Source organism: Melanerpes formicivorus, unplaced genomic scaffold (genome assembly GCF_026170545.1).
Source record: "Melanerpes formicivorus ecotype bairdi unplaced genomic scaffold, bMelFor1.0.p_v2 SCAF_62, whole genome shotgun sequence".
Classification (NCBI taxonomy): Eukaryota; Metazoa; Chordata; class Aves; order Piciformes; family Picidae; genus Melanerpes; species Melanerpes formicivorus.
The window spans coordinates 2,225,115-2,238,884 of record NW_027142414.1 but is presented as its reverse complement, the minus strand read 5'-3'; the positions used below and the strand labels follow the sequence as shown (position 1 = coordinate 2,238,884).

General features: G+C 41.4%; 1 protein-coding gene across 1 annotated transcript in view; it reads left to right on the top strand.

Annotated features, from left to right (window-relative positions):
* MAP3K9 (mitogen-activated protein kinase kinase kinase 9) overlaps window positions 1–13,770 on the top strand; it is a 79,539-nt gene that overhangs the window by 27,053 nt on the left and 38,716 nt on the right. The window contains exons 3-4 of the mRNA XM_068162131.1: window positions 3,426–3,606; window positions 13,510–13,658. Coding sequence (XP_068018232.1) covers window positions 3,426–3,606; window positions 13,510–13,658 — 330 coding nt within the window. The remainder of the gene's footprint in view (window positions 1–3,425; window positions 3,607–13,509; window positions 13,659–13,770) is intronic.

Below are 13,770 nucleotides of genomic sequence, written 5' to 3'. Positions count from 1 at the left end.
TGAGTTCTTAGGAATAGTAGTACATAGCATTGCTTCATATCCAGCTTGGCTGTCTCTGTGCATTGCAGCAGGGAGAGATTTCTTGCATGGGCGCTGCTGGAACAGGAAGATGGTGATCCATCACTAACAAGCTGACACACATTCTGCATGTTCCTGTTGATTCTGCTCTCATTCTTCCCTGGTTGCCTGAAAACTAGACCCAGTATCTGCTGCCAAACAGTTTCTCTTTTTAAGGCTGTGAATATGAAAGATTCACTTAAAAAAAACCCAAACACTTTATCTTGTACATGTCTTTTAAATCAACAGACCAGAATGAGATGATTTGCTGCCTTAGTAGATGAGTGCTTTGGTGTAGATGCTGTATATTTGTGTCTGAATTTATTTTTCTTCCCTCACTTGCAGAAGAGAAGTTGCTCTCAGAAGTATTGAACAAGAGGCAAAAGCTGGTTGCAGATAAAGCTCACAAGCAGATGAGACTATGTTGGTTGGCATGGGAAAAAATGCATTGGTAGTGTCCTAGCAACCTGGTTTGTGTTCTCCATGAAAGAGATGTTAAAGGAGGAAACAGAAAGGAATTCATATTTCACTGATTTACAAGAGTCTTCTTTGAAATATGTGCAATCTCAAGAGGGAAAGGGCCAAGGTTTTTGGTTAAAAAAATCTGACAGATGTGTTTGGGAGACACTTACAAGTGAGCCTGTCCGTGTTGACCAAGATAAGGGGAACTGAAATAGATGCTGGAGAGAGATAGGATTCTTAGAATTAATTTTTACAATTTGGATTTGAAGCATTGGTATTAACAAGGAAATAAGAGGGGAACCAAGCATGTAACTAAGGACTCAAGGACTTTGAATAAATGCAGCTCTTTCATTGTCCTTCTCTGTGGTCTTTTGTCATGGTAATTTGCCTTACTGAGCTTACATCCGACCAAAGAATAAGTTCATGGATACAAAAGGTCTGTGCAAAGACTAATTATTTTGTAAGGATGTAATACAAATCAAGGTAATTAGATTTAAATAACCTCTTGCCAGGAAGGTGCCTACAACCCAGCTGTAATATCTGATGCTCTTTTAGGCAGAAACAGATCTACCTTGTGAACAACTAATTTTCTTGTGCTTATGGAGGGAAGCAAAAAATAAAACCCCAAACCCATGCTTTCTTGTTTCAAAGTTTTACTTTACCTTTACAACTTCACTGTCCATCTGTATATTACTGCTTTTAAATTTTAAGTAGGATTTTATTACTCTGTCAGCTCTTCAGGCAGAGTGGGTACGTGTTATAAAAAGAAACTTGGCACATATGGTTTACAAAGTTTCGCTCTTGCCATCGTTGAGTGATTTGTTAGCAATTTCTCTCAGGAATTTCTCTTAGCACTTCTTTATCTGCTAGGAAGAAGGAGATCTTGCTTTGGCAGCGGGATTGGAGTAGATGATCTCTCCATGTCCCTTCCAGCCCCTAACATTCCAGGATTCTGTGAAAAGTTAGACTTGCCACAAAAGGCACAAAGGAAGCTTCTTCTGTGCCTTTGTTTCTTGTTGGTGGTTCTGTTCTACACTGAAGTGTGGCTCTGAGTGTGCAAAGGAAGAGAATAGTAACTCTAGGCCTCAAACCCTCCATCCTGTGCAATTAGTACAATGGAGCATTCAGTAATACTAGGAAGGAATTTTGCAGTAGAGGCAAGAACCAAGAACTTACCCAAAAGTCTAGTTCATTCACAGCTTGACTTGGCTCACAAAAATCTTTAATGAAGTAGTATCTTTTTTTTGTTTCCTCAGAGAACAGAGTTTGTTTCACTTTTGTTAAAATAACTGTGGTATTTTAACAAGTAGATGTGTATCACTTTTTATGCAGAAGGCTTGAAATAACAGTTTTGGCTGTTAGTTCTTGGAAGATCTCATTTTGATTATTGGAGGGAAGTCTGCAAATGAATGCAAGATTTTTATTTCCTACTCCTCCCCACTCTCCCCCTTCCTTGCCTAAATCATGGAATTTTTAGGGCCAGAAAGGGCCTCTAGGATCATCCAGTTCCAATGCCCCTGCCATGGGCAGGGACACCTTACACTAGATCAGGTTGCTCAGAGCCCCATCCGACCTGGCCGTAAAAGCCTCCAGGGATGGGGCTTCTACCACATCCCCAGACAGCCTGTCCCAGATAAGTTTGTTAATTTGAGACTAATACTTGAGTCTTTTTGCTGACTGCTAAAAATGGTTGTGAAGATTGTTTAAATATCTTACTACAATTTTTGTAATGCCTTTTATAGGTTTTGTTTTGATCTGTGACTGTTTGGTTGTGTGTTTGGGTTGGTTTTGGTTTTTAGTTATTGTCTTCAGTTCACACACCCATGAAATAGAGGGGGGAAAACCCCTCTTGTTTCCTGGGAATATGTGTCTTTAATGACATTAAAAACAGAGTAGCTGCATAATGATGGTGTCTTAGTGACTTGTGGCCTTTTGCTGTGAAATCATTGGGCTAATAGTAATACAAATGCTTTTGACTTTGTGGTCATTTACATTTGTTAGTCATGGATGTTTGGTAGCCTATTATGTTCTGTTGCTTGATGTTACATTGCTGGGACAACTATATGGTCACTTTAAGATAAAGAGGATAATGAGGTGCTGCTAAAGCAGGGTGGATACCAGGCCAGAAACAGAGCCTCTGGATTATGCTCATTTCACAGTGGTGTGACAGTACAGCTCTCTGGGTAAAGAAGAACATGTGCCTTACACCAAAGCATTTTTGAGTTCTGCCTGGACTCCTTTACTACTGAAACATGGTAGAAACTTGAGAGCTTAACTGAAGAAAACAGTTTCATAATAACAGGAAAGGGAATCTATAACTTGGTGGGGTTTATCAAATTTTGAATTTGGCTTGTTATTATAGACCCTCCATCTTCTTTTAACTGTGACTTCTGTACATGGAGCTTGGATACATGGGTGTATCCAGCCTGTGTATCTGGATGTAAAAAAACACTAAAAATCCTCTAAGCAGTTCAAGAAAAAGATGCTATTACTGGCTTGCTGAGAGGGGATTAATTAGGAAATGTCTTCCCTTATCTGGATTTCTAGAAGTTACAGTGGTTCACGTCCTTTTACCAGAGAATTATTGTACAGCATGACACTAGGCACTGCATTAAATAATTATGTTATTATCTGTTTTCTGGCGCTTGGTAGCTTGGTTAAATTTGAAGTTATTTGCTGTTCACGTGTCAGATGAAGGGATCAACTTAAAATAACTTGTAACAGAGTGTGTGTTATGTTTGGATAACTGAAAGTCAGGGAGAACGCTGAAATTTGGGAGGTCTCCAGCAAGGCCTTTTTTGCAGAACACTGAAATTTGGGAGGTCTCCAGCAAGGCCTTTTTTGCATAAATACAAGCTTCACTCTGCGTACCTTTTATTCCCCTCTTCTCCCTCCCTTTTCTCTAGTATTGATACTCGAGAAGGTGGAAAATGGAGATCTGAGCAACAAGATACTGAAGATCACGGATTTCGGCTTGGCCAGGGAATGGCATAAAACTACCAAAATGAGCGCTGCTGGGACGTACGCCTGGATGGCTCCCGAGGTCATCCGCTCCTCCATGTTCTCCAAGGGCAGCGATGTGTGGAGGTATTGATTTGACATGAAGTGATTGGTTACTAAAGACTAACTAGACCTGTCAGGAAACCTCTTCTGTGTTTTAAGAATGAGTAATGGTGAACCGAATACTAAAATTCAGGTCTTAAGAAAACTTTATCCACCAGCTTTGTATCTGTCAGGCTCACAGAATACTTTGCATTAATACTGAATGTGGGGGGGTGGGGGTGGGGGTTTCTTTTGTTATAGAAAGTAGTGGAGCAGCTTCTGCATGCCTCTGCATTTTTGTTGTTCCATAAATTTACATTTATATTATCCTAGGATTCATAATCCCAGTTCCCTCTGCTTTATCTAAAACAAGCTCTTTTGAGTCTCTTTGGCTATTGGCTGACATAATCCAAAGCTTCAAAGCAATCTATGAAGTACTTGAAATTACTACACTTTCACCTTCAGTAAGATATTTGTTTTGGCAGTAATTTGTTGCTGATTTATGTATGGGTTGTCCAGGGAGGTGGTTGAGACCCCGTCCCTGGAGGTGTTTAAGACCAGGGTGAATGAGGCTCTGGCCAGCCTGATGTAGTGTGGGGTGTCCCTGCCCATGGCAGGGGGATTGGAACTAGATGATCCTTGTGGTCCCTTCCAACCCTGACTGATACTATGATTCTACGATAATCAAATTCCCTGTGGAGTTATCAGCCTGAAGACAATGGTTTTCATTTTTGTAGTGATCTTCTGAATGATTTCCACCCATTTAGTTTTTCAAATAAAATAATCCATTCTCTAGGTCCATCTTGGTATGGAATCCAGAAGTAGTAATTTGCATGGGTATATTGTCTCCTACATTCATGCACTGAGACTTTTGAGAAGAGAGGGGAAGAGCGTAAGGATTGGCCCATAGACTTCCACAGATTGAGTTTGAATACAGCCTTTAAGTGAACTGGTAAATCAGGAATTCAGTCAGTTGCGCTAGGACAGTGCCATTTCTGGATGTTTTGTGACATAGAAGTAGTGTTGGGTATCTGAAGTAAAAAGAATTTGATTTTTCCTGTGAGGAGAGGTATTGAAGTGTCAGGGTGACTTTGTCTTTAGAGCAGTAAGATTCTGTCACTGGCCAGTAATGCTCCCACACAAGTGTGTGCATGTTGTGAAATCTGTCAGAATAAAGAAATACCCCAGCTGTCAAGAGTTGTCTGGTTCCTGCAGCAGAAATTGGGTTGGGGGATTTTCATTTTCCTTATCCAGTTTTGTTGAATAGATAATGTATTGCCTTGTGATAAGTCTCTGAATTTATATTTTGCACACTAATGGTGTGGATAAAATTCTGACTCTGTAATTAAATGTGGTAGCATCTGTAGTTAATCTGAAATGAATTGAACAAGAGCCAGGCTCTTATTCTGAGTGAAGTCTGGCAGAAATGAAAACCTCAAGGCTGTGCACCTTCTCTGTGCACAAGACCTTTAAGGGTAATCTGGGGAAACAGGAGAAGGAAAAAGGGGAACAATTACCCTATTCCTTGTAACTTTACTGATAATAGTATCAGTCAGGGTTGGAAGGGACCACAAGGATCATCTAGTTCCAACCCCCCTGCCATGGGCAGGGACTCCCCACACTAGATCAGGCTGGCCAGAGTGGCCAGAGCCTCATCCAGCCTGGGCTTAAACACCTCCAGGGACAGGGCCTCAACCACCTCCCTGGACAACCCATTCCAGGGCTTCACCACTCTCATGGTGAAGAACTTCTAGTGTGGGGTGTCCCTGCCCATGGCAGGGGGGTTGGAACTAGATGATCCTTGTGGTCCCTTCCAACCCTGACTGATACTATGTAAGATACTATGAACTTCCTTCTCATGTCCAGCCTGAATCTCCCCACCTCCAGCTTCATTCCATTCCCCCTAGTCCTATCACTACCTGATATCCTGAGAAGTCCCTCCCCAGCCTTCTTGGTGGTGGTGGACACACTCTTAATTGGTAGATGTTCAGTGTCAATATGACCCAACTGTAAAAAAAGATAAGGCTTAATAGGTCAGTTGGTGATTTTCGTGAAGGTAGCTCAAGTCCCTCTATAGCTGTGCAGTGGTGTTCGATCACTAAGTGATCACGAAGTGGCTCAATCACTAAAGATTGTGCATGACAGTCAGGACTTAAGATTTGTAAATAACTGAAATTTGTTAGTTTTCCAGACTATTGTATGGGTATTTTTCAGATTCCTTTTTCACTTTCTGATTTTATGGTTACCAGTCGTCTTTGAAAATAGGATGGTTCCTCTGAGAGCTCTTCCTTAAACAGAGGATCATCATCATTACAGAATCACAGAATGCTAGGGGTTGGAAGGGACCTCAAAAGATTGCCTTGTCCAACCCCCCTGCTAGGGCAGGATCACCTAGAGTGGGTCACATGGGAACGCCTCCAGGTGGGTTTAAATGTCTCCAGAGGAGACTCCACAACTTCTCTGGGCAGCCTGTTTCAGTGTTTTGTCACCCTCACAGTGAAAAAGTTTGTCCTTATGCTCACATGGAACCTTCTATGCTATAGCTTACACCCATTGCCCCTTGCCCTATCTTGCCCCTTGCCTTGCTCTGTCCTCCTGACGCTCACCCTTCACATATTTACAAACATTAATGAGAGCTGTTAAACTGTTTCTGAATAAGCCTCTCTCTCTGGTGGCCAAAACCTTGAGTCATGGCTAAATAAGCTGAAATGAGCATGGTGTTTGAGGCACATAAGCAGAGGATGAGTACTTGCCAGTGCAACCACTAGTAGTGTGTCAGCATTGGACTTAAAAAAGCAGCCATGGACATCATAGTATCAGTCAGGGTTGGAAGGGACCACAAGGATCATCTAGTTCCAACCCCCCTGCCATGGGCAGGGACACCCCACACTAGATCAGGCTGGCCAGACATGTGTAATAAATCCTGTCCTACCCAAGGATGCAACCTGAAATTCTTAACAGGATGAACTTTTTTATCCTGTTAGAGGTGGCCTTCCTCTTGTCCACTTCAACCTCTTGGTTAATCACTTGAGTTGATGGATGTTTTTTCTTGACAACCTTCCAGCTAGGCTGTGCAGCATCGACAAAATTGGCTGTCTCTGTCTGTAACATTCACAAACCCTTTTATTTCAACACCTTTTCCTTAAAGCTCATTAGAATAATACTGCTGGCTGAATTGTTGCTCAGCTTTTTAACAAGAATCTCATTCTGCCTGTGTTCTCACTGCATAAAAAGGTAAAGAAGATCCTGAAAAAGATGCTTGCTAGGACTGAATTTTCCTGAGTCAATCTTACAATAAATAACTGCTTCATGTAATTCCTTTCAAAGCAGATGTCAAGATCTGTTTAAAAAAAATAAATTTGTTGTTTAGATGTTTTGCTTTTGGGTTCTCTTTGGGTGGGGGGTTGTTTTTTGCTTCGTTGGTTTTGACCCACTGGTGAGAGGCCTTGAGCACAAGCCCTATGAAGAGAAGCTGAGGGAGCTGGGATTGTTTAGCCTGGAGAAGAGGAGGCTCAGGGGAGACCTTATTGCTGTCTACAACTACCTGAAGGGAGGTTGTAGCCAGGAGGGGGTTGGTCTCTTCTCCCAGGCAACCAGCACCAGAACAAGAGGACACAGTCTCAAGCTGCACCAGGGGAGGTTTAGGCTGAAGGTGAGGAGAAAGTTCTTCCCAGAGAGAGGTGTTAGCCATTGGAATGTGCTGCCCAGGGAGGTGGTGAAGTCACTGTCCCTGGAGGTGTTCAAGAGGGGATTGGATGTGGCACTTGGTGCCATGGTCTAGTAGCCATGAGATCTTGGGTGACAGGTTGGACTTGATGATCTTTGAGGTCTTTTCTAACCTTATTGATTCTGTGAAAGGACTGTTTGTAAAGAAGTTATGAAGCTGAGGAGTGCTCCCCTACCCTGGTGTCTATTACCAGGGTCTAGGCCACTGTAGAGCTTGTTGATAGTAATGGTACTTAAGTACATCTTGCTAGTGAAAGTCTGTTGCTTTGAAATTTGCTATGGTGCACTCACAAGCTTTAGATGTATAGAAAAGAGAGCAAAGAAGCTACAGTTTTATTTAAATATGCCAGTTCCTGTAAATCTATTTATGTGTTTGAGAGTAGTCATGCATTTGCTTTGGATTTACGGGGTGAAGTTGAAGCACAGATACTACAGCTTATCCAGCACAGTACAGCAAGCTTATGTAATTCAAATTTCCCTGTTGTTACATTTAACTGCTGAAGTATATTTCAGTTTACTGCACACACCTCAATTTTTGGCTTGTGCTGTTTAAAAGACAAAAGTCAGCATGGGAGGTGTGAGGAATATCAAGCCACCATGTAACTTTCATCTGATTCACTGTGTTCCAAAATTTAGATGTGTTTGTATCACAGTATCACTAAGGTTGGAAGAGACCTCAAAGATCATCGAATCCAACCTGTCCCACAGACCTCATGACTAAACCATGGCACCAAGTGCCACGTCCAATCCCGTCTTGAACACCTCCAGGGATGGTGACTCCAGCACCTCCCTGGGCAGCCCATTCCAATGACAAATGACTCTCTCAGTGAAGAACTTTCTCCTCTCCTCCAGCCTAAACTTCCCCTGGCACAGCTTGAGACTGTGTCCTCTTGTTCTGGTGCTGGTTGCTAGAGAGAAGAGACCAACCCCTTCCTGGCTACAACCACCTTTCAGGTAGTTGTAGAGAGCAATGAGGTCACCCCTGAGCCTCCTTTTCTCCAGACTGAACAATCCCAGCTCCCTCAGCCTCTCCTCATAGGGCTTGTGTTCAAGGCCTCTCACCAGCCTTGTTGCCCTAATGTGATGTGTGTACTCTTGAGATGAGTGAAGTAATTAGGAATTTAATTTTCATTTAGGAATGGACTACCAGAACTAGCTAAACCCATATGATTAGCACATCAAGATGTTTCATGTATTCAGTGATTGGTGTAGGAACTTCAGTCATTAGAATATTTAATTTCAATCAAGTGTTGGCAAGCACATCTATCCACAACTGACTGCTTGAAGGCTTCTGTACTCTTCCATGTGTGGTGAAGCACTGGTGAGACTCTGGTACCTGGCAGAAAAGTTTTGACTAGAAGCTGACATGGGAGAAGCACACAGCTGACAACTGAAATCAACAGGAATGAGATCCATAGATTCATAGAATGGTTTGCGTTAGAAGGGACCTTAAAGATCGTCTAGTTCCAAACCCCCTGGCCTGGGCATCTCTGGAACTGCCAGTCCAGTAACATGCAAAACTGCTAATAGCCATTAAAATGTAATGAAGTTGCTTTTTTTAACAGTAATATTCTAGTTTTTATTGTTGCTGAGTTCTCCTTGTTGGGCTGTAATAGCTCATTTCAGATGGAAAGTGCTGAACCTAGAGAGACGGATTAGTGGAACCTGTGGTACAAATGCAATCGAACAACCACAGTGAGAAGAAATTACTGGTTGTTTTTTTTTCTAACTTCACAGACTTACAAGGGAGGTGGTAAAATCACATGTGAAATCCTGCAGACCACCAGCCTCCCTCTCTGAAAATCCAGTGTGTAGGATTGAACCTGATGTTAAATGGCTTAAGGGATTACTGGATCACTGGGAGATGGTTAATTATTCATACAAGTGTCAGTTGACTTGGACACACGGTCTGTATCACATGGTTCATGTTGTAATTAAAGTCCAAAAATTAGGACTGGATGCTGGAAAAATAAATGAGCCTCATCAGTTCTTGTTCATCCCTGCTGATAATGAGGAAAGGCCTTTGTTTCCTTCTTCCTATGCCTTTTTGTGTGTAAATATCTTCTGTCACTGGCTTTTTTCCTTTGTAATTCCCAATCCCCTACTTGAGTGTTAATGGAAAACAGTCTGTTCAGCACCTCTCTAGCTGTTTAATCACTTGGGCTGATTGTTGTTCCAATGCCACACAGTAGTGTTTGCCTAGTTCTGTAGAAGCAGTACTCTCAGCAGTGAACTGTGCATGGGTAAGAGGTGGCATTCAGTTGTGCCAGAAAGTGACCTTTCCTGCAATATATGTGTGTGTGTGTGTGTATATGTATATATATATATATATATATATATATATATATACACACACACACACACACACTTCTGTTGTCCTGTTACAAGCAGCACCAATCTGCCCATTCTCTTGTCCTTCAAAAATTACCATGCAAAAGAAATGCTTTAAGCACATCAATAATGCTTTCCCAACCCTTCCATTAAGATAAATACTTAATACATTCTTTATCCAGCACTAGTGTTAAAATACACAACTCTGTGGTAATTTTTCTTACGTTTTGGTATCACCACTGCATTCAAACTGAGAAGTAACATGAATCATAGACCTGATTTAGGCAGGACAAACACACAGTCTGTCCAGCATTGATTTTCTTTGAGTGTCTTATGAGTCCTAGAGGGCTGAAAGAAAAAAAAAAAAGGGACATTCTTAATTGTGGGGTTTGGTTTTGTTTTTTTTTTCTTTTTCAAGTGAGCCTTTCTAAGAGAATAAGGAATCGAGAATTTAGATGGAAAGAAATAATCTACTGTCATTATAATACCAAGAGTATGAATTACATAGGAAAAATGTAACAGATTGTCTAGGTGAAGAAATATATAGTGTGTGTATATATATGTGTGTGTGTATATATATAGTATATATGTATAGTACCTTGGGCAAGAAGGCTGATTGCTTGCAAGTATCTGACTGGTTGCCAGCTGGATGTGGCACCATTCACCACCCAGTCACTAGTGGTGTCCCCCAGGGATCAGTGCTGGGCCCCATCCTGTTTAATCAGGGGGTTGAGGATGAGGGGGTTGAGTCAGTCATTAGTAAATTTGCGGATGACACCAAGTTGGGTGAAGGTGTTGATCTGTTAGAGGGTAGAAGGGCTCTCCAGAGAGACCTTGACTAGCTGGACAGATGGGCAGAGTCCAACATGATGGCATTCAACAAGTCCAAGTGCCAGGTGCTGCACTTTGATCACAACAACCCCATGCAGTGCTACAGGCTGGGGACAGAGTGGCTGGAGAGCTGCCAAACAGAAAAGGACCTGGGGGTACTGATTGACAGTCAGCTGAACATGAGCCAGCAGTGTGCCCAGGTGGCCAAGAAGGACACAGTCTCAAGCTGCGCCAGGGGAAGTTTAGGCTCGAGGTGAAGAGAAAGTTCTTCACTGAGAGAGTTGTTAGCCATTGGAATGGGCTGCCCAGGGAGGTGCTGGACTTGCCATCCCTGAAGGTGTTCATGAAGGGATTGGACGTGGCACTTGGTGACATGGTCCAGTAGGCATGAGGTGTTGGGTGTCAGGTTGGACTTGATGATCTTTGAGGTCTTTTCCAACCTTCTTGATTCTATGATTCTACGTGGCACTTGCTGCCATGGTTCTATATATTTTGCTTAATAAAGTAAACTAGCTGTGTTAGCAACCAAAGTGGAATACCTAGGAGAAAAACTAGTATTAAGACTGTCCAGCTAATGTGGCACCAGCTACAATGAATCTTATAGACTTGGCAGGGTTGGGAGGGAGCTTACAAGAGTACAGGTTGTGATAATGAGAATTATCTCCCAAATGGATAGGACAGCTTTGAAATAAGAAGGGGTTAATCTTTTAACTTCAGAAATTACCATTTCATGGAGCAGCTGTTCAAGGATGCTTTAGGAGGAGAAGCAGTTTTTCATTTGGTCTTCTGGTATGCTTAGGAGGCCTTCAAAATTGTACAGTATGACCATGGTCAAAATATATGTATAGTTAGATGAAATATCTTTGTGAGAGCAATTAAGAAGAATTAGTCCCTTACAATACTGTTTAATACCAAGTTGATTAATGAAGACCTTGTGGAATTTTGTGTAAAAAATGACAAGGGGAACACAAAATTTCGATATGTTTTAAGGACAGTATGTTAAATCTCAGAGTGAGTGTATAGGAAAGACTTCAAACAAATCAAGGAGATGATGTGGAGGAGGCTGCTGGAAGACATCCATCCAAAAGCCGAATCTGTATCAGGGGATAATTGGGCAAGGATTTAAGTGCTGGCAAGTGGAATGTAAAACACTTTCAAAAATGAAATCACTTTTTTGGAGGAGAACCTTGTGAAACACAGAAAAATAAATCAATTGTTTTCAAATGCAACCTAGATGAGAACCCTACAGGAGAACATTCAGCAAGGAAGTGACCAAGATACGACTGCGAAGAAGATAAGGCTATAGGAGAAAAAACTTACTGACTTTTGTGTCTGCTAGAATGGAGTGAAGAGAGGCTTTTTGAGATGAAAATTTCTCTTTAAGGACACTGAGCTGGAGGACATCTCAGAGTGAAGTACTGCCCACAGAGGTGTTAAAACTGCCTTATAAAATGAACAGTAAGAAATTGCTGGTATTTACACTAACACTCAAATTTTCTACAGGAACACCAGAGCCGGCTGAGTTAATAGCTGTGCTTTGTAATCTGTTGCTTAGTGCTGCCTTAATACCAGAGAAATGGAAGGCAGCAAACATGATGACAGGTCTTAAAAGAGCTTCCTGAGGATCAGCAAGTCTGATTTTCAGTTTTGCTAAATGGTGGAAACAGCACAAAGGAGTGGGGAGTTTGTGGATATATGAGTATATCTGGGGAAGAGTCAACTATTGTTGAAAGAAAATGTGAACAAGTGAAAACTCTGGAAGGAGTTATTGAATATGTGGAGAAGTGGTAGGGTTGCTTATACAATATTTGGATGTGTAAAAACTTTCAACAAAATCTTCAGTCAAAAGCTTTCACAGTAAGTTGATGTGGGAAAAGAGGGGAAGTCTGTTTCTCATCACTTAGGCAATATTTAATTGCTGAAAGAGTAGATCTGCTTTCTTGGTGGGGAATTCTGTGTTCCACATAATCACAAGTGATTTGAAAAAAAGCCATAATTGAGTAGGTGACTTTTTTGGATGATACTTTTCTTCTTTTTTAATATATTCAGGGTAAGAAAAAGTAAGTTACTGAAGAGAGCTGAGGACAAGTTTTGCTTTACTGAATGATAAACCAGACAAAATAGTGATATACTTGGTAGCCGTGGGAGAATTGCACGTGTACAATAATGAGATCTAAATTTGACTCTTCTGATTCACTAAGAAAATACTGGTTACTGTATCATGGCTCATTTTGTAAGGAATCAGAAAGGCAAGTGGCAAATTAAAATTTAACGAAAGAAGTAAAGAGGAAATACTGTATCTCCCCATATCTTTAAAACATGATATGATTTTGGTCATTCCAACATAAAAAGTTTAAATGGAATGAGATGGTACAGAAAATGTTAAGGTCAATGAAAGATATGAAATGGTTTTTGTTCAGGAGAGTAACCAGATTAAGGTTTAGCTAGATTAGGATTTTGGAGGCTGGAAAGAAGATGATTTAGGCAGAGTGTAGTAGAAGAATGTGAAATCATGGATAGTGCAAAAGGAGCGAATGGGGAATGTACATTCACTCTCCGTTGTGTTGAAAGAACTACAGGGAAGCAAATGAAATTACCAAGTGACAAGCACAAAACAATAAAGTGTTTTGGCAATGCATCATTACATTTGTGGAACTCACTGCCACAGAGCATAGTGGGCAGTAAATGAGTTCAAAAGTGTAAGACACATTAATGGGAGAAAAACCTGTCAGGTCAGTAAGAATGCAAAAGCTATCTCTGAATCAGGTTTCATGGAAGCAGTGATAATATTCTGAGGATATATTATTTGTTCCCAGTTTCAAGGGAGAGAATTATTTTTGCCTCCAAAGTGAAAACAGCGTCTTATTTCAGTCTTAGTTAAAAAAGCAGGAGAAGTAAGGCACATCACTAGCTTGGCAGCTATGATGAGCCTGCCCAGAAAGTTGTACTTTATTCTGTGTACCAGACTCACTCCAATCACTTCAGGTACTGTCTTGTTTCTTAACAAAGAACATGTTCAAGTGAAACACCTATTCTCTTTTCTGTTTTCTTCCTGGTTAGTTACGGCGTGCTGCTTTGGGAGCTGCTAACAGGAGAAGTACCGTTCCGAGGAATTGATGGTCTTGCAGTAGCATATGGCGTTGCCATGAATAAACTTGCCCTTCCAATCCCTTCCACGTGTCCAGAGCCTTTTGCCAAACTCATGGAAGGTAAGCCAGCTGTGGTGTGAGAGCAGTTTCTGGCATTTTTAAAGATATACTTCAGTATTGCCTTTTATGTTGGTTTTGCTACCTATGAGCACAGATTTCTCAGACGCTTTTA